At 38.7% G+C, this 27,179-nt stretch overlaps 2 protein-coding genes across 2 annotated transcripts; one reads left to right on the top strand and one right to left on the bottom strand.

Moving 5' to 3' along the window:
* The first annotated feature begins 264 nt into the window (after positions 1 to 264).
* LOC110941959 lies at positions 265 to 3,471 on the top strand. Its single transcript, XM_022183657.2, has 6 exons — positions 265 to 440; positions 525 to 639; positions 1,537 to 1,894; positions 2,017 to 2,437; positions 2,508 to 2,560; positions 3,224 to 3,471. Exons 1-6 carry the CDS (start codon positions 404 to 406, stop codon positions 3,260 to 3,262), a joined length of 1,023 nt encoding a protein of 340 aa, XP_022039349.1. The 5' UTR covers positions 265 to 403; the 3' UTR covers positions 3,263 to 3,471.
* Positions 3,472 to 6,659: 3,188 nt separating this feature from the next.
* Positions 6,660 to 11,833, bottom strand: LOC110941958 (WRKY transcription factor 72A). Its single transcript, XM_022183656.2, has 4 exons — positions 11,698 to 11,833; positions 8,331 to 8,858; positions 8,091 to 8,204; positions 6,660 to 7,737 (listed from the first exon to the last, which is right to left on the bottom strand). The coding sequence occupies exons 1-4, from the start codon at positions 11,776 to 11,778 to the stop codon at positions 6,829 to 6,831; spliced, it is 1,632 nt and encodes a 543-aa protein (XP_022039348.1). The 5' UTR covers positions 11,779 to 11,833; the 3' UTR covers positions 6,660 to 6,828.
* Positions 11,834 to 27,179: the final 15,346 nt, after the last annotated feature.

Genomic DNA, 27,179 nt, shown 5'->3' with positions numbered 1-27,179 from the left:
CATTTGCTCATCCCTACTGTCTGCGTACACAAGGCGTGAGTGACCTTTCGCCAGTGGGTTTGTCCGAATGACCGGGCTCTTATGATATGCGTTGGCCCTTAATTAAAAGTTATGGACAAATGTATTGATGTGTGTAAACGATCAAGATTTTTTCCAAACATATCACCACAACTTAAAAAAAAAAGGTTGGTGGGGAGGGGCAACGGTTACAAAAAGAAAAGAAGAGGGTCCAAAAGTGTAGCTTCAACGGAACATATTCAATTTTTGAAGAAAAAACACTCTTATTCCCGCTCGCTCACTCACTTCCCTTTTCCTTATAAACCCTAATTTCATTCCCAATTTCACTCACATCTTTCAATCCACACTCAATCGTTTATCCGTTACATAATCGTATATCAATCACATGGAGGATTCTTCGAAAGATCAGTCGTCTGTTTCTGGTAATTATGTTTTGCATTATTATTCGCAATTGTGTGGATTGCGATCGTTGTTTGTGTGCTGAATTGCGGATTGTTTTTTTGTAGGAATTAAGGCAGGAGGATCGGCTAAACTTCTGCGGTATCCGCTTCGATCCGGGACTAAGTGTAAGGATGATAAGCCTCCTGTATCGGTTTCATCAAATGGTTCAGCTTCTAGAAGGTTTGATTATGGTTTTAGTAACTGTTTTTGTTTTATGATGCTTGTGTTTTTATTCGTATGCGAATCGGTTTGGATATATGTGTGTTTTGTTGCTGTTGATTGTCATTGGTGAAGGTTTAATTAGGTATGATGTTTTTGGTTATGATAAGTGATGCTCTATGTTGATTCTGATTTTCATCTGGAATATTAACTTATGCTGTGTAGTTGTTGGATCAGGTATTAGTACATCTGTAAATTCTTATCAGAAAGGTCATGGTTGTAAAAATTATGCGCTAGTTGAGCGGTTGGGTACTGACTAGTGATTATTCGGATTGGAATTTTATATGTAATATTTCAAACTTATATATACACATATACAAAAATTTTCAAACCTATTATTCGGATTCGATTAGTAACTATAATTTTTTAAATACGTTAAAGATTTTGACCGAAATTTGACCTGTTTTGTCCGCCTTTGACCAATTACTGATTTTAGGCCCGCGTAGGTGAAATTTGATTGGTGGACTACTGACTTACCGATTAATCAGTGATTAATCCCGATTTTTACAACATTTATAAAGGCTAATGTTTCAAAGGATTATGTTTAGGAAGGTAAAATGTTGGTTCAACTGTAGCTAATCCGGCTGATATTTGAATTGCCTTCATTATAAAGGGACATAATCTAGTAATACAGATCTTCGTTTTTTAACTCTTTTATGGATTTTTTGTAATACTGTGTTGTTGGTTTTGTAATGTATCGATTTCTGCACACAAAATTCGCTATGTCATAGTGTGTTCAGCACCTGCGATTCAGATTTACACCTATAATTCTTTTCTTCTGATTGATTATAATGCGTTTTTTTAACTATGGTTACATTTATCTTTTGTTATTTTGCGTCTTTGCGCAAAATTATTTAGGGTGAGACCTTCTTCAAGTGTGAGCCAAAGTGTTAGTGTTCTCGATTTATCATCCAAAGATAAATCAACCAAACCACTTAGGAGGCTCTCAATTCCCACCAAGCCAACTGCCAAACCTACTCCTCAACCGCCAAAAAACATAACTCCGATATCCGAGGCCAGAGCAAACAGGTCTAGAAACATCGATGGTAAAAGCGACACTCCAGTTTTGGATGCTTCTAGAACACTGAACCGAAGGAAATTCAGTGTTCTTTCGTCAGCTTCATACTGGCTCTCACACATTAAGCTATCTGAAGCTGCTGGAAAACACCAACTGTCACTTGGTTTCTTTAAACTTGCCCAAGAAGCCGCATGTGAGGTATAAATTTATATTCTTTTACTTCATTTTTGTATATTTAGATCTCAACGAACATACTTGCTTCATTGTTTTACAAACTAAGTTAAAGTTCATTGTTTTTTTTTTATTTTCTAAAATGCTAGAATCCGCAACTACTGAGAGATGAGCTTAAGGCGTATGCACTCCGCCACAACATTATTAATTTAGGTGAATCTGCACAAGAAATTCTCCTCAGCTATGAAATATCTGAAGACGTAATACAGGGTATGCGTTCGTCATCTGAAGATGCACAAAGTTTGTCTTCTGTTAATGAAAATCACAAACCAAAGCCAAAGCCGAAATCCTCGATTGGTTGTGTTGCTAAAGAACCGGTTAAAGAAAATCACCAGAAGAAACTTGTATCCAACATGAAAGTTTCAACAAGTAAGAAGATAACCGATCAGCGTTCTGCCTCAGAAGCCGGAAGTCGCAAGATCCAAAAGAACATTCAGAAGCCAATCAAGAAAGAGTTTAACAAAGAGAAACAGTTGGTCAAGAGCAAGGGAAAGAAATCTGCTGATGAAGGTGATTCATTATTTTGCATTTCGAAAATTAAAAAAAAAAAAAAAACTTACCTTTGACACTTAATTTGCAGATGCAATAAGTTGCACTGAGGAGACAGTTGTTGAAGAAAACAAAGAAAACATGGTAAGAACATGAACATCTCATCATTGGTGATTATTACACCACAAATGAAAACTTATACGAGTTGTGAGAACTTAGAGAACTCGGCCTTATGAACAGTTTTTCAATTTTTTTTACCAAAAATCCTAAAAAAAATCAACTTTTCCAAAAAAAACTAGTTTTTTTTTCTTTTACGGCAGCCATAAATGTTGTAAAAAGTGATGTCATGCTTATGTCATTAGCTTTTTACAGCTACCGTAGGAGCCGAAAAACACCACTTCGAATTTTTATTTTTTATTTTTTTACGGCGGTCCTTTGTAACATTTTAATCTAGGGGTGTGAAAAAAATAGGGGCAAAACTCGCAACTCGGAAGGGTTTTCCCTTGATCTTGATCCTATGTATACATATATATATATATATATTGGTAAATTTCGAGCTGAGGGTCTCTCTGGAAGCAGCCTCTCTATCCCTATGGATAGAGGAAAGGTCTGTCTACATCCCACCCTCCCCAGACCCTATAAGTAGCTTTGCTATTTGTGGGATTTACTGGGTATGGTTGTTGTTGTTGTTATATATACTGGTAAATGTAACATTGAAAATGAATTTGATGTTTCTGTATAGTTGTATGTTTTTAATGATTTAAGCAGGTTATTATATCGCTAATCTTAATATGTCATGTGTAATAGGATACTGCCCCGGTGGAGGAAATCAGTTTGGAAACATAAGCATACTCTGGTTCTAGTAAGCTGGAACATATCAACTCTTTTTAATGTCTTTATTGTTGGGGTTTCGCTTTGTATAGATTATAGATGGCGTGTGCGGATTTGTTACATGGAGTGTTTATTTTGTCGTGTGTTACTTTGGTGTCTAAAATGTTATATCATCTTGTATGATAAACTCTTTCATATATTGCATGTGTTGATTTTAAACTGTAGATAGAATGAGATTACTGGTGAAATATAATGGAAAAGCCGAAAAAGTACTTCCCAACACATTTAAGTTTGTCTTTTGTAGTATATTCCACACTCTAAATATATATAGTTTTTTTTTTTTTTTTTTTTTTTTTTTTTTTTTTTTTTTTTGTAAAACTATATGGCTGGTCTTAACTAGCATAATTTGGTGATAAAGTCCCCTGGTCCTGATGGTTTGTCATTCAAGTTCATAAAAAAATGAAGTGTATTGGTAGTCTTCTAGCAATGAAAATTAGCTATTTGGATTTTGGGTAAAGGCTTACAAACACTGCAATTTCTTTTAACAAAGTTATCATCAAAACACAATGCATTGCTCATTGGAATTAATTCAAGTTCTTTCAAACTTAAATCTTGGTTGGAACACTTCAATTCTTGCATTAACATTTTGCAAACGAAACGTCAATTTAAATTTTGATGTAGAGAGTGCCAGTGTTTTCCTTGAACTATTATTGCATAAAACAGGTAATAGAAATGCTTGATCTACAGATAAATGAGTTAATATGATTTAGAGTTGTTTAAAACAAGATTGGAATGACTAGTTACTTCACGAGAGATATGCTGAGAACACAAGTACAAATACAGACTCCAGGAATTTGAAATTACATTAATATGATTTTTTTTAATGAAATTCATGTTGGGTCAGAACGGGTCTCACACGAACAAATTATACACAGCAAGCTCACGCACACACTCTAATTCACATGAACAAGAACACGAGATTTATAGTGGTTCGATCAGTTTGATCTATATCCACTCTTTAGAACTAGTTGTATTAGATGCTCACTTTTGAAGTTTACAAGTACATGGATAAGAAGTATTAATATGGGCACTTTAGGGCTACAAACTAGTTACCAGGGAAAACTAATAATGGGCTAAGTGAAATTGACCAGGCTCAACTTAATTTGATCTGCCTAGGTTTTCCTCTAGACGAGTCAAATTCTCCACAATCTCAACAATTCAAAAACACGGATGGATCACTCTTGGACAATTGAATGGCCAAGCAAGCCATCGGTAATCCATCATTGATAAGGCGGTTGGTAATTTGTTGGTAACTATGTCCTCGGTAATCCGTTAGTAAAAAGCACCTCTTTTCCAATGGCATGCAAGTTGTTGATAATTTACTAGTCTTGGTGAATGGTGATGAGCCCTCGGTAATGTCTATCAGTAAATTTCTTTAGACGCACCATGTTTTCCTACACAGTATCACTGCCGTAATATAAACATTAGCACTTTCACCGATGGACTTTCTAAGCTCTGTTTTGTGGTCAAGAATGTTTGGCATATGATTAAAATTGCAATTACAATTTGTTAGACAACCCTTAGAGTGGGTCAAGCTCCATAATTCATGCACCACAAAACAGAGCTCAGAAAATCCACCAGCGAAGTGCTAAACAAAATATATTTCCCAATGCAAACAAAATATAAATATGCAACACTCATTTAACTAACTCCACTACTACTAAACATGACCCATTAGTTCCTAAATGCATCATGCACTTTATTGACCCACTAACATCAAGACTTCATGCAACATTTATCACATGCAAAAATATGCAACTGAATTAAAATGCTTATGGACTTGGACTAATTAAAATGCTTATTGACTTGAAATCGCTTGGGCTTGCAAGTGTTTCTTTTGGGCCTGGCCCACTGCACCTCATTAGCTTGAAATTTGAATTGGGGACGTATCACAACTTGAGCATCCCAAATTCCTTAAAAGATTTTCAAACAATAGATATTACAAATCTTCATTCGAATTCGTTCCAATGTATATAAAATACTCAAAAATCGTTTACAAATATTCTGTAAACCAAATGCATCGTTTAGCCTTTAAATATTTTTACCTATTTGGCTATTTACCCAGACATTTATATTGTGACTTGATCTTATTGTGAAACTATCCTATTATTTGTCGATTTCTTTTTATATTATAACTAGGTTATAACCCCGTGTGTTACACGAGTCAAGTAAATAAATTTTATAGGGGTTGGTTCCGGTACAAACCATATTTATCCTACAAACCGTAAGAACAGATCCTAGCATTTAAAAAAAGTTAAATTAGCACATACCAAAACAATACATACATAAAAGTAGCACTTTTGAATTATATTAGCGCATGAAAATTAATCAAGAAAATTGATTTTAGGACATATTTGAATGATATCAGCAGTTTTCTTAATTAGCATATTGAAAACAAAAGAATAATCCAAATAAAGAATTAATTGCTTGTTAGCATATTTATAGAGAAATCAATATAATTGATATTATTTAGGATATTATTTTATCATTTCTCTATAATTGATTGGATGCCACGTAACACTTTTTAAATGGTTCTTATAGTTTGTATGCGAAATGTGGTTTGTATTTGACCCTACTCCAAATTTTATATACTAAATAATAAAACAATATATCTTTAAAAATCTCATTTATTGCACGGGTGATGGATGGGTCTTGGAATGTGAATTAGTTATGATAATTAAAGATAACTTTTAACTCTAGGCATGTTTACTTAATCGTGTTGTTTAGTTTTAACGTCATTTAGATTAAAGCATACATGGTCTATATTAATCCTTTAATATACCAAGTAACAAATATAATATTTTTTTATGATATTTAAAGCTAACTTTTAACTCTAGAGATATTTACTTATTGTATTAATTGCTTACTTTTAACATAGTTTAGATTAAAGTCTGCATGGTCTATGATAACCGATCGATATATCATGAAACAAGTACACCCTCGCCAGGAACCTTCTACAACTCGCGGCAAAGCGCGACTCCAATACTAGTTTAGATAGAAAGAATATTTTCATACATACTTAAATGCGTACTGTTTCATAAATTTAGAGATCAATACAAACATTTCATTTCAATTCATTGTGTATACTTTAGTAGTCATAGCCAATATATTTTACTAGGCTAATTTTGTCTCCAATTACTTTATCTACTACAGTTTTGACCTCTACTACAGTTTTGACCTATTCTGTTGAAATTGAACACGTTTTAAATATAGACCGAGTAAATAAATTATTCTAAAAAAGTAAAATAAGTAACAACAATAATAATAATAATTTGTAACAGCCTAATATGACAAATGAAACCATTTATATTCAATTATTATGGCTGCTTAATCACCATCTAACCTTGCACAATTTTCTTCACTCATGCATCATCCCTTGGCAATTATTATGTATAATAAATGTTACAATACGTAAATTAATTACAATTTTATCTTTGTTTGATCATAGATCATTGACTATTTTAAACCATCAAAAGTCAAAAGTTACAAAAATACAACAAAAACAATCCTAATTATCTCCATCAGACGACATGGTCTCTGCTAGTTTCTGGGGAAGTAGATTTACTCCTTGAGCTAGAACACTGCAACGAGTTTGATCCTGCAGCTTGAGAATTCAATGTATTTGCAGCCATTGATTTGTTGATGAAGGTTGTCGAGCATTTATTCGCATTTGACGTTGAAGGAAAGCTCGAAAGCACTGGAAATGTATCTCCCAGTTTCACAGCCTGCCCGGATTTCTCACTTGCGCCTTGACTTCCCACTGCACCGCTGCCGATTATAGACGTCAGTGCCGCTTGTAAAACCGATTGGAAATTAGGGTTTGATGTGATTGCCCTTGTTGCAGCCTCAATGGTGTCTGGTTGTAGAGAATGTTGAGTAGTGGTTGGTATTCCCATCATGGGCTTATTTTGCATGAAAGAATGGTAAATGTTTTCTTGAGTTTGTGTTGATCCAAAGTTGAGGGACCCCATTTGATTTTCTCTATAGTTGAAGGACCCATTGGTCCAAGAAATTGGGGTTGCATTAGACTCCAAAGAGCTAAAATTGAGGTTTGTGGTTGAATATCTTGGTGGGAAAATGGAGGTGAGTGGTTGCGATCGGTTATAGTTGTAAGGTGATGATGTCGAAAGCGTGTTTGAAGTAAGATCAAGCGTGACGGTTGGGCACGAGGGCGAGGGGGTTATCGAAGAATGTGGCAAGTAAATCGGCTTTAGTTTCGAGTTCTCATTGAGATAAAAGTTTAGCCTTTGAGAACTGGTGCTTGGGTTAGGGGTTGAGTTTGAGCCGGAGGTCGAGGAGCCCGAAGTTATCATACTTGCGGCCGCGGAGGTGGTGGAAGCCATAGCAGTGGCGGAAACCGGAAGCTGGTGGTTGTGTGTTCCTTCGTATGTGGTGATCAAAATTGACATATCTTGAGGACATCTTTGTACCTATACAATTATATGAAGTAAAAGACGTTAGGAGATAACAATAAACTAGTAGAAGGTTTAAACGTTGTTTGGCAACTTCTGAATGATTAACTGCTGAATAAAAGATGTATGAACCATTAAGTGCTGAACCAGTAAGAGGTCTGAACTATTAAGAGTCAGTAAATGCTTAACCGTTCAGAAACAAATGTCTGACCAATTTAGATTAGAGGTCTTAACCATTCAGACTCAGTGTAATGCTTAGCTATTCAGATGCAAACATCTGAACGATTCTGATAACCATTTATTCCACTTATGAATATATTGTTTGTATGATCACTACATTACTTCCAATTCATTATTTTAGTAAACTATACCTGTTTCCTAACTGGGCAAGTGGGAGAAACGGTGCAACGATAATACGCCCGCGGACAAGGATTCCCTTTCGCAATTTTTTGTCCATATTTTCTCCATTGACATCCATCGTTCATCTGCGAAAATAAAAACCTAGATTTAAGTAACTTCATATCAAAGGTCACACATACTATATATATATGCAAACATATGAAGTTTATAAACAGTAGACTTTAGTAAAAACATATACAGGAAATAAGTACCGTTGGGGTGTCACATCGAACCCTAACAGAAACCCTAGTTTTCTTTGCAGGATTTTGTTGCAAAACCTCTTGATCATCTGCATTTCTCTTCGGAGTGGAAGGTTTCTGTGTCACAGCTTCATCTTTAGCTTCTTCCAAACTATTATCTGGGCTCGGGGGGATAACCGAAGATTCGGCTTGTGTGGTGGATGACAGTTCAAATTTTCCACACTCTAGTCCAAGATCTAACCCTTCTGTTGCACTTTTGGTTGGAGGAGGAGTTGAGCATTTCTTATCTTTCTTGACCAGTTCGGTCGATGAAGTTCTTCCTAGACTGAGGGAAACTAGCTCGGATTCCTCGTTGATTTGCGGTTTGTCGTTGTGCTTGATTGCGGTTGAAGTTTCTTGTTGTTGATGGTAGACATCCTGGAACTTCTTTTGAAGGGTTTGGTATTCCTTCATGATCTGGTCCAAGTGCACCCTAAGCCTTTGGTTTTCTTCCCTCACCTCACCCAATTCAGCTTTGGTTAACTCAAACTGCATCTCATCCTGCATCAATATCATATGAACCAGTTTAAATTTTGCTGCTTTCATACAAAGTTATACTCACTCTAGATATAATTTTATTGATGCACAACATCAACAAATACATATAGTAATAGTTAACATAATTTTGAGATAAAATCATATATGATATACTTATATGTGTCTAATTATCCTGCTAGAAATAAGTAAGGCTGTGACATGAGGAAGAAAACAGTATGGACACACATATTATAATATATAATTATCTACTTGTTAGGTAGATCATAGATGAGTATACATAAGAAATAAAATCATATAACATTAATATATAAGTTTAATTAGCCGTTGAATATGGGTATCTTTTAAATGATATTAATTTAAGTTATTGTGTATTAATTGTAAGCTACAATGATAATGAGCTATTAAGATCTCACCTCTTTGTTTTAGACTTTTTTCATCGGTTGTTGGGTAATGTGTCTTGATTAATAACTTGATAGTTTTAAGTTTAATTGCTTTTTCTACGGGCTTTAAAGAATTATAAGGAGCATGCCAACAGATAAGCGATAGATTTTTTTTTATTAGAAAAAAGGGTTTATATTGTGTAAACTAACATTAAATTAATTGCTTTTAATACTAAAACTTATATAAAGGACTCAAGATTTACAAACGGTGTGCTCTTTACCTTAAGTATTATATTTATAGATCTATTGATAAGTTATAACATATTTTCTTAATTTTTAATGACCACCGTATAAAATAAACAGATCTTGAAAAATTATCATGCTAAATCGACCACAAACATTACTATACCCTACAAAAAGTAACTTGGGGTGCCTTAGAGTAAGTCAAAAGTTGTGTCTCTTTACATCACACCTTTTACTAATACCCTTTGGGGTCAAAAGTTATGTCTCTTTACATCACACCTTTTAGTAATACCCTTTCCTTACTAAACATGTAACCCAAACCAACATGTCCCAATATCAAAAGTTATGTCTTTTTATAATCCTAAAAAAACCAACTTAGGTTGTCTCTAAAAGTCACGATGATTAGAAAAGGTACATAGAGCATTTTAAACCTTAACCAACACATCCTTTAGAATAAAAAAAAAAAATAAATGAAACGGAACAGAATAAAAAAAATAAATGAAACGGAACAGGTGACGCCTCTTTATTCCCCCTCTGAAAACTAACTGTTAATTAAAAGGGCTTCATCCGTTAATTCACAAAAGATGTTACGATCACATTTCCGTTAGACACGTTTAAGAATGTGATGAATAGGAAAAGCAACATGAACACATCGGTTGCATGGGTGATTAATGTAACGTCCCTTTATAAATAACCATGAATACAAACATGAAGAACCACTACAAGATGAAGAACAGTTTGAAGGAGGTTCCCCTATCATTAAAAGCATCTACGGTGCATGAATGTAGATTCAACCATCGATCGGAATCAATCGCCGGAGAGCAGCGGCAATGGCGGTGATGTGATCAGAACACAGAACATGGTGGATAAGTTTAGACTTTAATAAACGATTCAGATCGAGTGGTAATTATAAGGTTTCCTTATCCAAAAAAGCGACGAGACGAGAATAAAACGTTCCTGAGACAGAAACGGTGAGATGTCGTCTCCGACGCATTCAAGTGAAAAAAATGTACACACAATTGGTAACCAAACGTTGCGCCGACAAATAAACATTAAAAAAACCGACAAACACATTCGAATGAAATACGTACAATTGCTAAACCGTCACCGAGGACGGAAACATTAAAAAAACCCTCGGACTTTACTGTTAATTCTTAATATTCTGTAAATGTTGGGTCGCGATGACTTCTATGGCAGTTATATTAATAACCGTTCCATATCCATATTGTCACACAAAAATCACATAACCCATGAAAAATAGGTGGGATTTGGGAACCCTCTGACTCCTTCGCTCACAAACTTTAGAGAGCAAATTTTTGGGTCTGTGTTGCAGACCTTGAACCAAGCTTTTGGAGAAGATTGTTCATTTGTCTGGTCGGTTTCAAGCGATGAAAAGATTCTTTATCGTTGATTAGTTTTATTTTTCTTGAATCACAAAACTGGAATTGGTGTGAGAATGGCACCCACGTTCCTTTATGGATGAACTTTTTTTTTCTTCAAGAAACCGTCTTTATACCATAACTTTCATAGAACTTTCAAATTATTTGCAGAATTTATGATATTAAAAATAACATGAAGTTGTAATTACGATGTTCATGTAATTTTAGATGTATTATTCATATAAATTTAAAAATTGAGATGCTAATGACATTGATAATCAACATCTCGCTGCAACGCGCGGGTAATGTCATGCTTGTTACCTATATATACTGAATCTTGAATATTTATAAAGTTAAATATAGCCCACAGGATCCGAGAAACAAGAAGATAAGAAAGAATCAAATAGATAATGAAGTACAAGAGAAAATTAACTAGTTTCTGATTCTTCCTGGTTATCAATCACACACCAGAAAATTAACTACATGCAAACACAAAAATTATAAACTGAGAAAGGTAAGTAGAAGAAGATAAACATTTATGAGAAAAAACACCCTCATCTTCGAAGATAAAATAACAAGTTTATTATTGAATTAAAGAAAATCATACTAAACAAAATATAGCTTCAAGAACATAATTATGAAAAAGTGAACAACTTCTTCTTTGCAAATAATTAGACTCCAACAAGAAAATAGAGACAAAAGAGAAGTTAAAACTTCATGCACCTTAATTAATTAATAAGAACAATTTCTTCATGTCAGATAAAAACAGCAACAATTCAAAATTACACAAAACATATATGAAAAAGAAAATTAAAGCTTATGAACCTTATGAAGACGAACCTCTTGTTTTCCGTCATGGCGATCGTCTCCCTTATGTTGTTCCTGCTTGATTTGGGGCGTTTTTCTTAGATCAACTTCCATGGCTGCCTTTGTTTCAAAAGTATTCCCGGCTGCTTTTGAATGAACTAATTAATAGAATAACTATAAATGAGAAAAATATAGCAACTTAGATCTGTTCTTATAATGAGGGGGCCAGCAATGTTTGACTTGTATGTATATACGTTTTCTTACATTCAATATATTTCCTTAATAATCAAACACGGAAAAATGTCAATGCTTCGATTGCATGCCATCACCTACACATTATTTTACTACTAGTAGAACCCTTTTTAATTCACAAACATGACTTAATTTATTTCCATAAACTAAAACAATACAGATATATATTATTCGTTGAACTTTAATTTGTTGGGTTCTCTTTGGAAGCAAACGTTCTATCTGATGTGTTAAAAGTATATCATTTTCCCAGCGTTGTCTTATAACCCTCCATAAACCGCACTTTACGAGCAGATGGTGTCTTTGTTTGTTTGTTCATTCAACTTTTAATTGTTTTCTCAATGTAGATAATGGAAAAAAAAACGTTCTTCCTATGTTATTGATTCAATGTGACATGAAGATGAATTCATGAATACTAATCAAATGATAATATAATTAAAGGGCATGAAACTTAACTTGCCTCTACATAAGATCTAACTAAATTGTAATATATAGTTTTTGCAAGATGGAGAAATAATAATAATAATAATAATAATAATAATAATAATAATAATAATAATAATAATAATAATAATAATAATAATAATAATAATAATAATAATAATAATAATAATAATAATAATAATAATAATAATAATAATAATAATAATAATAGATAAGATGTGAATGAAGAACGCTTGAAGAATTCAACTTCAACGTTTAGGTCTTTTAGATTATGGATGTGACCCGCAAGAAACGGGCCTATATGCTGACTGCCAATCCAATTTTTTATTTATCTTATTTGTTTATAGCCAATTAACAGCTACATATCATATGGTTGAAGTTTCCTACATACAAAAGTCAAAGATACAAAAAACAAGAAAAGGCAAAATATAATAACGGTGGTCAGAGTTACGTCACCTTCATTTTTATTTCCGATGGTAACCATTAGGGTTTGTTTCGGCTTCATACGCAATTAAGTTAAAAACAGGTTCCAACTCAAAACGTACAGCCTTTTTTTTTTTTTTTTTTCATTCTAGGTCTTTGTTTTTGACTTATCATACATTAATCATTTAACGTCTATTTCGTCTTATTCACACGGCTATATATGGGTTAAAATAATTCAACCGTGGCACACACATAGAGGACTTCGACTTGAACCAAGCAGCGAGTCTAGGCAACATGTCGCGTCTCACGACTTCGGCCCACGTGTTGAATTCCAACACTCCCTTTCAACATTTGCTTCTATCTTCATGTTCATACTCTTGAGTTGAACACCCTCTTGCATCTAACGTGTTCAACCAAATTATTTCACACCCGTAACTGATAGGAATAGAATCGAACAAGAAGAATCATAAGAGAGGAAAAGCTCAATTCATTATCTAGATGATGATTACAACTGAATCAACTATCTCATATACCGACTCAACATCCCTAACCAACTATTCACAAACAAGTCCCTGAACTATGACAATTCTACATACAATTCCTCTACTTATTTGAGCACAATTACTATTATACCCCTGACTATTTTTAACATGTAACAATACTCCCTTCTTTTAAAAATTCTTGTCCTCAAGAATTAACGTCAAACTCTGGAAATCTAGTCACAAACTCTGAAGCAACTACCCAAGTAGCATCATGTAGGGGTAAATCCTTCCACTGAACCAAGAATTTAACCACCGGTCTTTGCCCTTGTCTTGCCAGCTTTCTCTCTAAAATTGTAAAAGGCTGCAATCATGTTGGTTCTGCATTAGGCAACTGTATTTGTTGTGCAGGTGGACCATAGGCCTGCTTTAACAAAGAAACATGAAAGGTAGGGTGAATTTGGGAACCAGCTGGAAGATCCAATGTATAAGCAGCTGCAATAATCTTCTTTATTATTAAAAAAGGCCCATAGTACTTCTGAGACAACTTAGAGTACTTATGTGTTCGTAATGAAGACTGCACATGTGGTTGCAGCTTTAAGTAGACCCAGTCTCCCACCTTGAAACTTCTTTCACTTCTTTTCAAATCTGCAAATTGCTTCATATGATTTTTTGCTTTCTCCAACGCATGTTTAAGAGTTGTGATCATTGACTCTCTATTTGAAAACCAAACCTCCAAATCTTCAACTTGAGTATCACAAGGAATGTGTGGCAAGTGCATTGGAGCTTCAATACCATACAGAGCCTTAAAAGGAGACATACGGATGGCAGAATGCCATGTGGTATTATACCACCATTCAGCAAGAGAAAGCCATTTTGCCCATGAAGCTGGTTCAGTCATCACCATGCATCTAAGATAGGTCTCTAAACATCTGTTTAAGACCTCCGTTTGCCCGTCAGACTGCGGATGATAAGCAGTGGAAAGAGCCTGATCTATACCTTGCAATCTCAGAAATTCTTTCCAAAACAAACTCAAAAACAAGGGGTCTCTATCTGAAACAATAGTCTGAGGACAACCGTGTAGTTTGAAGACATTGTCCATTACTACTTGAGCCACATGTACTGCTGTGAAAGGATGCTTAAGAGCCATGAAATGCCCATACTTCGTAAACCTATCAATTACCACCAAAATGACATCTTTTCCCCCGGACTTAGGTAGGCCACTTAAAAAATCCATAGAAACGTTTGTAAATATGGATTTAGGAATAGGTAATGGTTGTAGCAGTCCCGGAGTGGCTACTGTTTCATATTTAGCCTTCAAACATACATCACACTTCTTTATTAGAGACTTAATATCTTTAGAGGCTCCTCTCCAATAAAACATGTCTTTGAATCTTTGAATAGTTGGTTGGACACCTGAGTGCCCCCCTAAAGGTGAAGCATAACACAGTAACAAAATCTCTTTTCTTAGACTATCATCTTGCCCAATCCATAATTTCTTCTTTCTGGTTAACAAACTGCCATTCCATTCCATATTCTGAATAGCTTCACCTTGTGACAATTTTTGAATCAATTGCTGGGCACTAATATCAGTCTCCCAATGAGCTTTAATCTTTTGAAGGAGTAGAGGATCATAAGAGGAAACTGCCAACTGAAAAAGTGTGACCCCATGAACTCTTGATAAAGCATCAGCAACATTGTTCTCCACCCCTTTTTTATACACAATATCATAATCATAGCCCATTAACTTGCTTAGCCAAGTATGCTGTAATGGAGTGGTAATTTTTTGTTTTAGCAAGTGTTTCAAACTCTTCTGATCGGTCTTAATAGTAAAGTGCTTCATAACGAGGTATTGATGCCAATGTTTAACAGCTAGCAAAATGGCTAAAAGTTCTTTTTCATAGACAGATAAAGTGCATTGTCTAGCAGACAAGGCTTTACTTACAAATGCAATGGGGTGTTTATCTTGCATAAGGATTGCTCCCAATCCTTTTGAGCTTGCATCTGTTTCAACTACAAATTCTTTTGACCAATCCGGTAGAGCTAAGACGGGTGCACTAATCAAAGCTTCTTTTAATCTTTCAAAAGCCAGCTGAGCTTCATGTAACCACTTAAAGGCATCTTTTTGTAGTAATTGAGTGAGTGGTTTAGCCATAGAACCATAGGAAGCAATGAACCTCCTATAGTAACCAGTAAGGCCCAAAAAATCTCTTAATTGCTCAACATTTGTAGGGTTAGGCTAGCTCTTTATAGATTCTACTTTTGATAGGTCAGTGGCCACCCCTTCTTTAGAAATAACACGCCCCAAATATTCAATTTGTGTAACACCCCGTGTTTTCGAATGTCAAAGTCAAAGTCAAAGTCCAAGTCAACTTTGACTTCTTTGACTGTAAATAGTCTATTTTATGTTTATTTGTATTATGTGGAGTAAGTGTTGTTAATCAGAATGAATCGAAGTAATCGAATGTTTAATCGACGCGAACCGATTTACGACTGTGAATAGTAGGAAGTAACAATGCGATAAAGTTAACTAATCAGTAATCAAACCGATCTAACCATCATCGAACTCGAATCTTGAATTACGCGAACTTTGGTTGTTGTTATACGTGTGTGTGTGCCTTATGTGTTACCTGTGCGTGTTTACTTTATGTTTTGTGTGGTGATCAATCGAACCAATCGAAACTCGAATCGAAACTTGAAACTCAAAACCGAATGCAATCGAAATCGAATTACGACGAATGGTAACGTAAGGATAGGGTGAAATATAGGTGATTGTATGTTAGATATAGTAGTTGGGACTGAAAGTAATTTGAATAGGAAACTCTATCATGCTCGTATCGTCTTCAATCGAAATCAAAATATCGAAAATCGTCGCACCGAACACTCGAACCAGGCTGTTGATCGATCAGGCTATCAGCCGATCGAACAGCCCAGCCGATCGGACGGACTGTCCGATCGAGCAGGCTGTCCGATCGGGATGCCTGGCCGATCGGCCAGCCCTTTCCTCTTTTGGAGCCTATAAATAGAGCTGTCATTGTCATTCTTTCCACTATTGGAAACTCTCTGACCGACCAGCTCGTGCTCCTCACCTTTTCTCAGATTTCTTCCAATTTCTGTAAGTTTTCATCCTAAATCTTGTACTTTCTTGATCAAAACATTCTCCTACACCTTTCTATCTTTCGAATCTTGATTTCTAACCGTGAAATCATCAAGATCTAAGCATTCTAGGATGATGTCATCATGGTGTTCTTCAAGAACATCATGTTTTGGCCTCAATCCACCATGAATAGCTCGGATCTAACCGATTTCCACATAAACAAGCTAAGATCTGTCAAAGATCTAAACATTTACTTGGTGTGAAGGATTGAAAGAAGGAATTCTACCTTTCTTTCAACTCTTTTACACTCAATGCCTTCAAAACGGTATAAACGGAGCTTGAGTCAACTCACTGATCATTCTAGTGGATGAGTGGTTCAAGATTCGGATTCTACCTACGAGGTTCACCGACTTCGGGATAAACATCAAACTACCGTTCCGAACAGTTTACCGGACGGACTTGGGTGATTCCTGTCCGAGCAGGAGAAACAAGTAAGAATGAAAGTTCCATGGTTTAGCTCGTTGACAAACTACCTCAGTATAACGTCAAATAACCAAAACAGCCAAGTGTTAGACGAACAGGCCGACCAGATCAGGATGCTGACCGAACAGTTAGGCTGTTCGAACGAACAGCCCAACCGATCGGACATGTCAGCCGATCGACCAGGCCAGCCGATCGGCTAGCATATAGCCCCACACTTTGACAAGTTCAAGAAGTATAGTATTGAACGAGGTGATGTTCTATCGAACAAGCCGTTTGGTAAACATTACTCATCGGATCATGAGATACTATGCTTCAACCCTTAATCGATTTTCAATTCGTTCGACGTATAGGAATGCCACCCGATCGAGCATGTTGTTCGATCGAGTAACATCCTGCTGAGGACTACTACTAAAGTTCCTAACCGATCGGTTAAGCCGGCCGATCGGTTAAGCCGGCCGATCGAACAGACCGTTCGATCGATCGACCTGAAAGGTAAGAACACTTCAGTGTTCTCAAATACTACAACGAAAACTTCAAAAGGTCAAACCATCATACACAAACACATCCTACTCAAAGGAAGAAACAATCCACTCGAACAGTCCAGCCGATCGAGCCTACCGGCCGATCAAACAGACTGCCCGAACGGACCTTCCAACTGAACGAACAACCCGTTCGATCGAACCTGCTGTTCGATCGACCAGGTTGTTCGACCCATTACACTTGTTTCCATTTTACGTGTATTCATCGTTATGCTATTGAACTATTCAGGCTAACCCTACTCTCAAGCGCTCCCTTCAATCCATCAATCAATCGCTGTGAGTATACGCGATCCCTTTTTGCTTTTAGCACTTTTGGGTGTTACATACGTTACCTATATCAAAACATAAACGATCACACTACACAGGTTATTTAAACGCTAACCAATATGCATGTATTACGTGACTAAATGAATGCTTGTTGATTGTGTTTACACGTGGAATGCTGTCTACCTGCCTTAACGACATAGTACTATAGTTTGGACTCAGCACCCGTTCACACGGGGGTTGTTAAGGACAATTACTTGCATGGATTACGGTGGTAATCATGTATTGCGAACTGTCTCGGACAGTCAACCCGCAGTCACTGGTATCGATAGGTCCATGTCGTTAATTAACATGCTTCGTTTTCCTCTGTGTACATGCTGGTTATGCGTAAACTATTCGAACTCTATATGCTATTATCAAACTTGTATATTCACCTTTACATTATATGTATTGACTTTATTTCAACGTATGTGACAGGTGTTTAAGATGTTTGGTTGCTAGGAAAGCGAGGCTAGAATAAAGCTCTAGAGGCCCCCAACAAATAGTTGTCTGTTAGGAAAGAGCAACTAGAGCATAGTTGTTTGTAGATCTTGTCCGGCTGGGTCTTTAGGAGCCTTTGAACAATATTTATTTGTTTTAATTAAAATCTGAGTTGTCGGAACAGAATACTTTACTGGTTGTTATCTGTAATAATTTGTTTGTTATTTGGGACACGGTATGGGACGTGTTATTTAATCTGGACAGTGATAATAATTGTTACGGAAACTTCTGGACAATCTGTTTCGCTCAGTGCCATGCCCCGATGATTCCGCCATCGGTTAGGGTGTGACAGATTGGTATCAGAGCCATAACTATAGGGAATTAGGCAGGACACGACCTAGTCCGGGTCGCTGTCTTAGAGACCTAGACTATAGTTAGGAACCAACAGACCAAGCTTATGTGCTATATTCTGATATTCTTCGCTACCACTGCACTCGAATTTTCAAATAGAGTCAAGCGACTTAGTCAAGATTAGGTGTGAACGCCGCAAACTCTCGACTAAATTGTTTGATCAATGCTGATTTTAGCAATTTATCAATGATTTCCTCATTATTTTCGATAACGAACGAGGAGAATTATACCAAATCAGGAGTGAAATCCATATTTTGATGAATAATCTCCTCAAATTTTACTAAAAACAAGGAAGAAATTGCTAAGTCAGGGGTGAAACCCGAACCTTGGCAACTTATTCCAACTTTTACTCATCTCACCAAAGCCTCGATGGACTCCAACGACCTGAACTCACAAAGACGACCTAGGGAATACGCGTTGAATGCCCAAGAATCGAGGCAGAAACGCGATCCCGAAAGTCGAAAAGTGACGACAAGTCTACTGCGAATAGTCGAATCGCTTTGGGTAGTCGATGTCTAGTAGCCGCAGACAATCCATTTCTTGATTTTATGTGTTTCGATTCTGAGCCCACAACTGCCGACTCTGATGATTTGTCGACTTTATGTGCTTTACATGTAATTACCTATTTGTGTGTTTAAATTGTTAGCGTTTTGAGATACTTTGGGTTTTGATCTAACGCCTTCTGTTTCCGCAAATCACACAATACACTACACATCGCTAACAAGTCGTTGCAGTTTTAGACAATATTATGCTATGATACACGATTATGCTATACTACTCGATACGCTATACGACTATACGATGCTACTCGATATGCTATTCGCGATTGCTATATTCGAATAACTCGCAAACTTGGAGGTAGTCAGGATACTATACGTGCTACTATGTGCTGATAGGAGGATTACGTGATATTAACTACCTCTGTGATTAAATGTGTACGTGCTTCTGTGCTTAGGTGTCTCTGTGCTCTACGTGCCTACGTGCTTATGTGCTTCTGTGATTATGTGAATCTGTGAATTTATGTTTATGTGACTATGTGATGCGTGTTTCGACGTATTTCTAAGCTTTAGCAAGTAGTAGACGTGTGAGGTGAGATTCGATTGTTGTGTCTGAAACCAACGACGATGTCTATTGCAGACCATGTCGTCATCTGGACACCGAACCCCACTTACTCGCCAAGAGAAGAGTGACAGGCGTCTCGCTACTATCATTGCCAAAAGTGTGGCAAAAGCTGTGAGCGATGTTTTTGAAAACACTAGCAAGTCGTCTGAGGAGTCGCGAATCGATGCTCCTAAGGATACCAGCAAGACTGGTTTCAGCTTTAAACAGTTCAAGGCATGCGGACTAAAGGAATTCACCGGAGAAGATGGCCCAACAGCTATGTTTCAATGGTTCGATTCTATCGAAGTCACTCTGCGCCAAAGCGGCTGTCCAGAAAATCTCCGCACCCTCAATGCTACAGGCGTCTTCTAGTCCCGAGCCCTAGACTGGTGGACGGCCGAACGAAACAAACGCGGGAATGATGCAGCTTATGAGCTGACATGGAAGGAGCTGAAAGCCATCATGATGGACGAATTCTGCCCTCCCCATGAACGCCAAAAGCTGGAGGACGAGTTTTGGAACATTAAGCAGAAGGATGGAGACAACATTGCCTTGACTGCACGCTTAAAACAACTCAGCATCATTTGTCCCGATCAGGTCAAGACGTCAGACATGGCCATCAAGAAGTATATTGGAGCTCTACCCGATTGTGTTGCCGATTTCGTTCATGCTGCCAAGCCGTCATCGATTGAAGAGACCTACCTGCTTGCCGCTGAGATCAATGACAAGCGGGTAAAGTCTGGTGTTTGGGATAAGCATGCCAAGTCTCTGCACCAAGCCACCACCGCATCGACCGTCGACACCACCACTGCACAACCCTCCAAGTCATCAAGAAGAAAGAAGAAGCACAACAACAGCTCCAGCAACAAGAACTGTGCTGTGACAACGATTGTTGCTCCACTGCAAGCCGTGCAGGCTCAGCAGCAGTCTCACCACCGACAAGCTCCAGTGATCAATGCGCCTCCAGCTAAGCGCGCTTACACAGGTCCCCACCCGCTATGCCCGACATGCTCATACCATCATCCGATAGGAATCGCCTGTCGTTTCTGCGCCCACTGCAACCTCTACGGGCATTTCACTGCGAACTGTCGCTATGGTCCCCGTCAAGCCCCAGTTCAAGCCGCCGTTCATCAAGCTCTACTTCCAGCCCCTCAAGGCCAACCTGCAGCTCAAGCACCCGTGGTCAATACTCAAGTCTGCTTTGCATGTGGTGATCCTAACCACTTTGCAAACATGTGCCCGAACAGGGTTGTGAAACAAGAACCCCAGCAGCAGCAGCCTCAGCAGCAACAGCAAGCAGCCCGTGCCAGAACCTTTAACATCAACGCCCGTCAAGCCCAGGCTGACAACAACGTGGTTAATGGTACGTTCCTTGTGAATGGTATTTATGCATCATGTTTGTTTGACACTAGAGCCGATAACTGCTTTTTTTCGTTTGAATTCGAGAAGCTCCTTAGTCGTAAGCGTTCTTATCTCCCCTCGTCATTTGAAGTCGAAGTTGCTACTAGAAGAACCGTCGCAGTTAACTCTGTTCTTCGTGATTGTACCCTCGAGCTCAACAATCACCTCTTCCCAATTGATCTTATTCCGATGCAACTCAGAAGTTTTGACGTCATAGTTGGCATGGACTTTCTTCGTGAAACCATGCTGAAGTTGTGTGTTTGAAAAGATGATTCGATTCTCGCTCGCAAATGGTGATCTCTTATGTGTGTACGGTGAAACAGCTTCGAAAGGTCTCAAGCTCATGTCGTGTATCCAAGCTTGCAAGTATCTCCGCAAGGAATACAGAGCTTTCTTGGCCAACATTGTAGTTGCGGAGAAGGAAAAGAAAAAGAAGGTTGAAGTCAAAGACGTTCCAGTGGTTCGTGAATTTCCTCAGGTGTTCCCTGATGACCTTCCCGGACTACCGCCAAGTCGTGATATCGACTTTCGTATCGACCTTATTCCTGGAGCTAACCCTGTTGCCAAAGCCCCTTATCGACTCGCGCCATCCGAAATGAGGGAACTCTCAAACCAACTCCAGGAGTTACTTGAAAAAGACTTTATTCGCCCGAGCACCTCTCCTTGGGGCGCACCAGTCCTTTTCGTCAAAAAGAAGGATGGGTCGTTCAGGATGTGCATCGACTATCGGAATTGAATAAGCTGACCATCAAGAACCGTTATCCTCTACCTCGAATCGACGATTTGTTTGATCAGCTACAAGGTGCATCGTGTTTCTCGAACATCGATTTACGCTCAGGTTATCATCAGTTACACATACAAGAGGAAGATATACCCAAAACCGCCTTTCGTACTCGTTACGGCCACTATGAGTTCGTTGTTATGCCTTTTGGTCTAACCAACGCACCCGCGGTTTTTATGGATCTGATGAATCGCGTGTGTAAACCTTATCTTGACCGTTTCGTCATCGTGTTCATAGACCATGTCTTGATTTATTCCAAATCGAAAGCCGAACACGCGCAACATCTACGTTTGGTTCTCGAGTTACTCCAATGGAACCAACTCTATGCCAAGTTCTCCAAGTGCGAATTCTGGTTGGAGGAGGTTCAGTTTCTGGGTCACATCGTGAATAGTCAGGGTATTCATGTCGATCCCGCGAAGATTGAAGCAGTTAAAAACTGGATTACGCCAAAGAACCCGTCTGAAGTTCGATCTTTTCTCGGACTAGCGGGCTATTATCGACGATTTATCGAAGGATTCTCTAAGATCGCCGTGCCGCTTACCGCTCTTACTCATAAAGACAGGTCTTTTGTTTGGGGAACTGAACAAGAATCTGCTTTTCAAACCCTTAAGCGCAAGCTCTGCAATGCTCCTGTTCTCACGTTGCCAGACGGAAACAACGATTTCATTGTCTACTGTGATGCTTCCAACCTTGGTCTTGGTTGTGTTCTCATGCAACGAGACAAGGTTATAGCTTACGCATCTCGTCAGCTCAAAATCCACGAGAAGAACTATACAACCCACGATCTCGAGCTAGGCGCAGTTGTTTTTGCATTGAAGATTTGACGACACTACCTGTATGGTACCAAGTGTACGATCTTCACCGATCACAGGAGTCTACAACACATCTCTAATCAGAAAGAACTTAACATGCGTCAACGCCGATGGGTAGAACTTCTTAGCGATTACGACTGTGAGATTCGTTATCACCCAGGCAAGGCAAATGTTGTAGCCAACGCACTCAGTAGACGGAGTTATTTGCTCAGTATTCGCAATACCCAAGCTTAGCATAATCTCGAAACTCTCATCCGCGAAGCCCAGCATGCCTGTTTTAAAGAACGCACCTTGAAGAATGAGAGAATCTATCACGATGGAGCTCAGCTTGTAAGCAAAGCAGATGGGATTTTCTATTATCTGGACCGAATTTGGATCCCTAAGCGGGCCGATTTACGAAAGATTATAATGAACGAAGCCCACAAATCCCGCTATTCTATTCATCCCGGTGCCGATAAAATGTACCAGGATCTTCGTTACAAGTACTGGTGGCCGGGTATGAAACAGGAAATCGCTCTTTATGTTGGAAGTTGCCTGACTTGTGCGAGGGTTAAGGCTGAACATCAACGACCTTCTGGCTTACTCGAATAACCTCCAATCCCTATATGGAAGTGGGAGAGTATAGCTATGGATTTCATAACCAAACTTCCGCCCACGCCATTAGGTCACGACAGCATATGGGTTATAGTTGATCGTCTGACCAAATCAGCCCACTTTTTACCAATACGGGAAGACTACAAGGTAGAACGACTAGCCCGAATCTACACCGACGAGATCATTTGTAATCATGGTACGCCTCGTGACATCATTTCAGACCGTAATGCTCGGTTTACTTCACGATTGTGGGAAACGTTTCAAGCGGCCCTTGGTACGTCGCTTAACCTGAGTACTGCATTCCATCCTCAAACTGACGGACATACTGAAAGAACGACTCGTACTCTTGAAGACATGCTCCGCGCGTGTGTCATAGACTTCGGTGGTAGTTGGAACAAATACCTGCCGTTAGTCGAATTCTCGTACAACAACAGCTATCATGCCAGCATACAAATGGCACCATTCGAGGCTTTATATGGAAGGAGATGTCGTTCGCCTATTGTGTGGCATGAGATCGGTCACTCGCAATTAACCGGTCCCGAGTTACTACAAGAAACGACTGACAAAATCCTCCAGATTCGAGACAACTTGTCGAAAGCCAGGGATAGACAGAAAAGTTACGCCGATAGAAGACGCAAGCCCCTTGAATTTAACGTTGGCGACTACGTACTCCTAAAGGTGTCACCTTGGAAGGGTGTGGTCAGATTCGGAAAGAAAGGGAAACTAACGCCTCGATATGTTGGACCTTTTAGGATTCTGGAAAGGATCGGAAAAGTCGCCTACAAACTCGAACTACCGGAGGAACTTAGTAACGTCCACCCAACTTTCCATGTGTCGAACCTCCGAAAATGCCTAGCTGATCATGATCTGATTGTACCTCTCGACGATCTTCAGGTCAACGAAACGCTACACTTCGTGGAAAAAGCCTGTCGTAATCATGGATCGCCAAACCAAGCAACTCAGGCGCTCACGCATCCCTATCGTGAAACTCCGATGGGAAGGCAAACGAGGCGCGGAGTTCACTTGGGAACACGAAAGCGACATGAAGGCCAAGTACCCACAGTTGTTCAAATGAAGATCTGGAGCATCAAATTGGTAATTCACGGTGTTGTGCAGCTTCGAGCCTTATTTCGGGACGAAATTCCCTAAACAAGGGGAGGCTGTAACACCCCGTGTTTTCGAATGTCAATGTCAAAGTCAAAGTCCAAGTCAACTTTGACTTCTTTGACTGTAAATATTCTATTTTATGTTTATTTGTATTATGTGGAGTAAGTGTTGTTAATCAGAATGAATCGAAGTAATCGAATGTTTAATCGACGCGAACCGATTTACAACTGTGAATAGTAGGAAGTAACAATGCGATAAAGTTAACTAATCAGTAATCAAACCGATCTAACCATCATCGAACTCGAATCTCGAATTACGCGAACTTTGGTTGTTGTTATACGTATGTGTGTGCCTTATGTGTTACCTGTGCGTGTTTACTTTATGTTTTGTGTGGTGATCAATCGAACCAATCGAAACTCGAATCGAAACTCGAAACTCAAAACCGAATGCAATCGAAATCGAATAACGACGAATGGTAACGTAAGGATAGGGTGAAATATAGGTGATTGTATGTTAGATATAGTAGTTGGGACTGAAAGTAATTTGAATAGGAAACTTTATCATGCTCGTATCGTCTTCAATCGAAATCGAAATATCGAAAATCGTCGCACCGAACACTCAAACCAGGCTGTTGATCGATCAGGCTATCAGCCGATCGAACAGCCCAGCCGATCGGACGGACTATCCGATCGAGCAGGCTGTCCGATCGGGATGCCTGGCCGATCGGCCAGCCCTTTCCTCTTTTGGAGCCTATAAATTGAGCTGTCATTGTCATTCTTTTCACTTTTAGAAACTCTCTGACCGACCAGCTCGTGCTCCTCACCTTTTCTCAGATTTCTTCCAATTTCGGTAAGTTTTCATCCTAAATCTTGTACTTTCTTAATTAAAACATGCTCCTACACCTTTCTATCTTTCGAATCTTGATTTCTAATCGTGAAATCATCAAGATCTAAGCATTCTAGGATGATGTCATCATGGTGTTCTTCAAGAACATCATGTTTTGGCCTCAATCCACCATGAATAGCTCGGATCTAACCGATTTCCACATAAACAAGCTAAGATCTGTCAAAGATCCAAACATTTACTTGGTGTGAAGGATTGAAAGAAGGATTTCCAACTTTCTTTCAACTCTTTTACACTCAATGCCTTCAAAACGGTATAAACGGAGCTTGAGTCAACTCACCAATCATTCTAGTGGATGAGTGGTTCAAGATTCGGATTCTACCTACGAGGTTTACCGACTTCGGGATAAACATCAAACTACCGTTTCGAACAGTTTACCGGCCGGACCTGGGTGATTCCTGTCCGAGCAGGAGAAACAAGTAAGAATGAAAGTTCCATGGTTTTGCTCGTTGACAAACTACCTCAGTATAACGTCAAATAACCAAAACAGCCAAGTGTTAGACGAACAGGCCGACCAGGTCAGGATGCTGACCGAACGTTTAGGCTGTTCGAACGAACAGCCCAACCAATCGGACATGTCAGCCGATCGACCAGGCCAGCCGATCGGCTAGCATATGGCCCCACACTTTGACAAGTTCAGGAAGTATAGTATTGAACGAGGTGATGTTCGATCGAACGAGCCGTTTGGTAAACATTACTCCTCGGATCATGAGATACTATGCTTCAACCCTTAATCGATTTTCAATTCGTTCGACGTATAGGAATGCCACCCGATCGAGCATGCTGTTCGATCGAGTGACATCCTGCAAAGGACTACTACTGAAGTTCCTAAACGATCGGTTAAGCTGGCCGATCGAACAGACCGTTCGATCGATCGACCTGAAAGGTAAGAACACTTCAGTGTTCTCAAATACTACCACGAAAACTTCAAAAGGTCAAACCATCATACACAAACACATCCTACTCAAAGGAAGAAACAATCCACTCGAACAGTCCAGCCGATCGAGCTTACCGGCTGATCGAACAGACTGCCCGAACGGACCTTCCAACCGAACGAACAACCCGTTCGATCAAACCTGCTGTTCGATCGACCAGGCTGTTCGACCCATTACACTTGTTTCCATTTTACGTGTATTCATCGTTATGCTATCGAACTATTCAGGCTAACCCTACTCTCAAGCGCTCCCTTCAATCCATCAATCAATCGCTGTGAGTATACTCGATCCTTTTTTGCTTTTAGCACTTTTGGGTGTTACATACGTTACCTATATCAAAACACAAACGATCACACTACACAAGTTATTTGAACGCTAACCAATATGCATGTATTACGTGACTAAATGAATGCTTGTTGATTGTGTTTACACGTGGAATGTTGTCTACCTGCCTTAACGACGTAGTACTATAGTTTGGACTCAGCACCCGTTCACACGGGGGTTGTTAAGGACAATTACTTGCATGGATTACGGTGGTAATCATGTATTACGAACTGTCTCGGACAGTCAACCCACAGTCACTGGTATCGATAGGTCCATGTCGATAATTAACATGCTTCGTTTTCCTCTGTGTACGTGCTGGTTATGCGTAAACTATTCGAACTCTATATGCTATTATCAAACTTGTATGCTCACCTTTACATTATATGTATTGACTTTATTTCAACGTATATGACAGGTGTTTAAGATGTTTGCTTGCTAGGAAAGCGAGGCTAGAATAAAGCTCTAGAGGCCCCCAACAAATAGTTGTCTGTCAGGAAAGAGCAACTAGAGCATAGTTGTTTGTAGATCTTGTCAGGCTGGGTCTTTAGGAGCCTTTGAACAATATTTATTTGTTTTAATTAAAATCTGAGTTGTTGGAACAGAATACTTTACTGGTTGTTATCTGTAATAATTTGTTTGTTATTTGGGACACGGTATGGGACGTGTTATTTAAACTGGATAGTGATAA

This window comes from Helianthus annuus, chromosome 5 (genome assembly GCF_002127325.2).
Source record: "Helianthus annuus cultivar XRQ/B chromosome 5, HanXRQr2.0-SUNRISE, whole genome shotgun sequence".
NCBI lineage: Eukaryota > Viridiplantae > Streptophyta > Magnoliopsida > Asterales > Asteraceae > Helianthus > Helianthus annuus.
The sequence above is the reverse complement of the archived record's forward strand: the minus strand, read 5'-3'. Positions and strand labels throughout refer to the sequence as shown.

Excerpts from the sequence above, each read along its gene's own strand:
- LOC110941959 (XM_022183657.2), top strand. The coding sequence starts at position 404 with ATGGAGGATTCTTCGAAAGATCAGTCGTCTGTTTCTG. Across the intron at positions 1,895-2,016 it reads CCCAAGAAGCCGCATGTGAG|AATCCGCAACTACTGAGAGA; the intron begins GTATAAATTTAT and ends CTAAAATGCTAG. Across the intron at positions 2,561-3,223 it reads AAGAAAACAAAGAAAACATG|GATACTGCCCCGGTGGAGGA; the intron begins GTAAGAACATGA and ends CATGTGTAATAG.
- LOC110941958 (XM_022183656.2), bottom strand. The coding sequence starts at position 11,778 with ATGGAAGTTGATCTAAGAAAAACGCCCCAAATCAAGCAGGAACAACAT. Across the intron at positions 8,859-11,697 it reads GCCATGACGGAAAACAAGAG|GATGAGATGCAGTTTGAGTT; the intron begins GTTCGTCTTCAT and ends ATATTGATGCAG. Across the intron at positions 7,738-8,090 it reads CTTGCCCAGTTAGGAAACAG|GTACAAAGATGTCCTCAAGA; the intron begins GTATAGTTTACT and ends ATAATTGTATAG.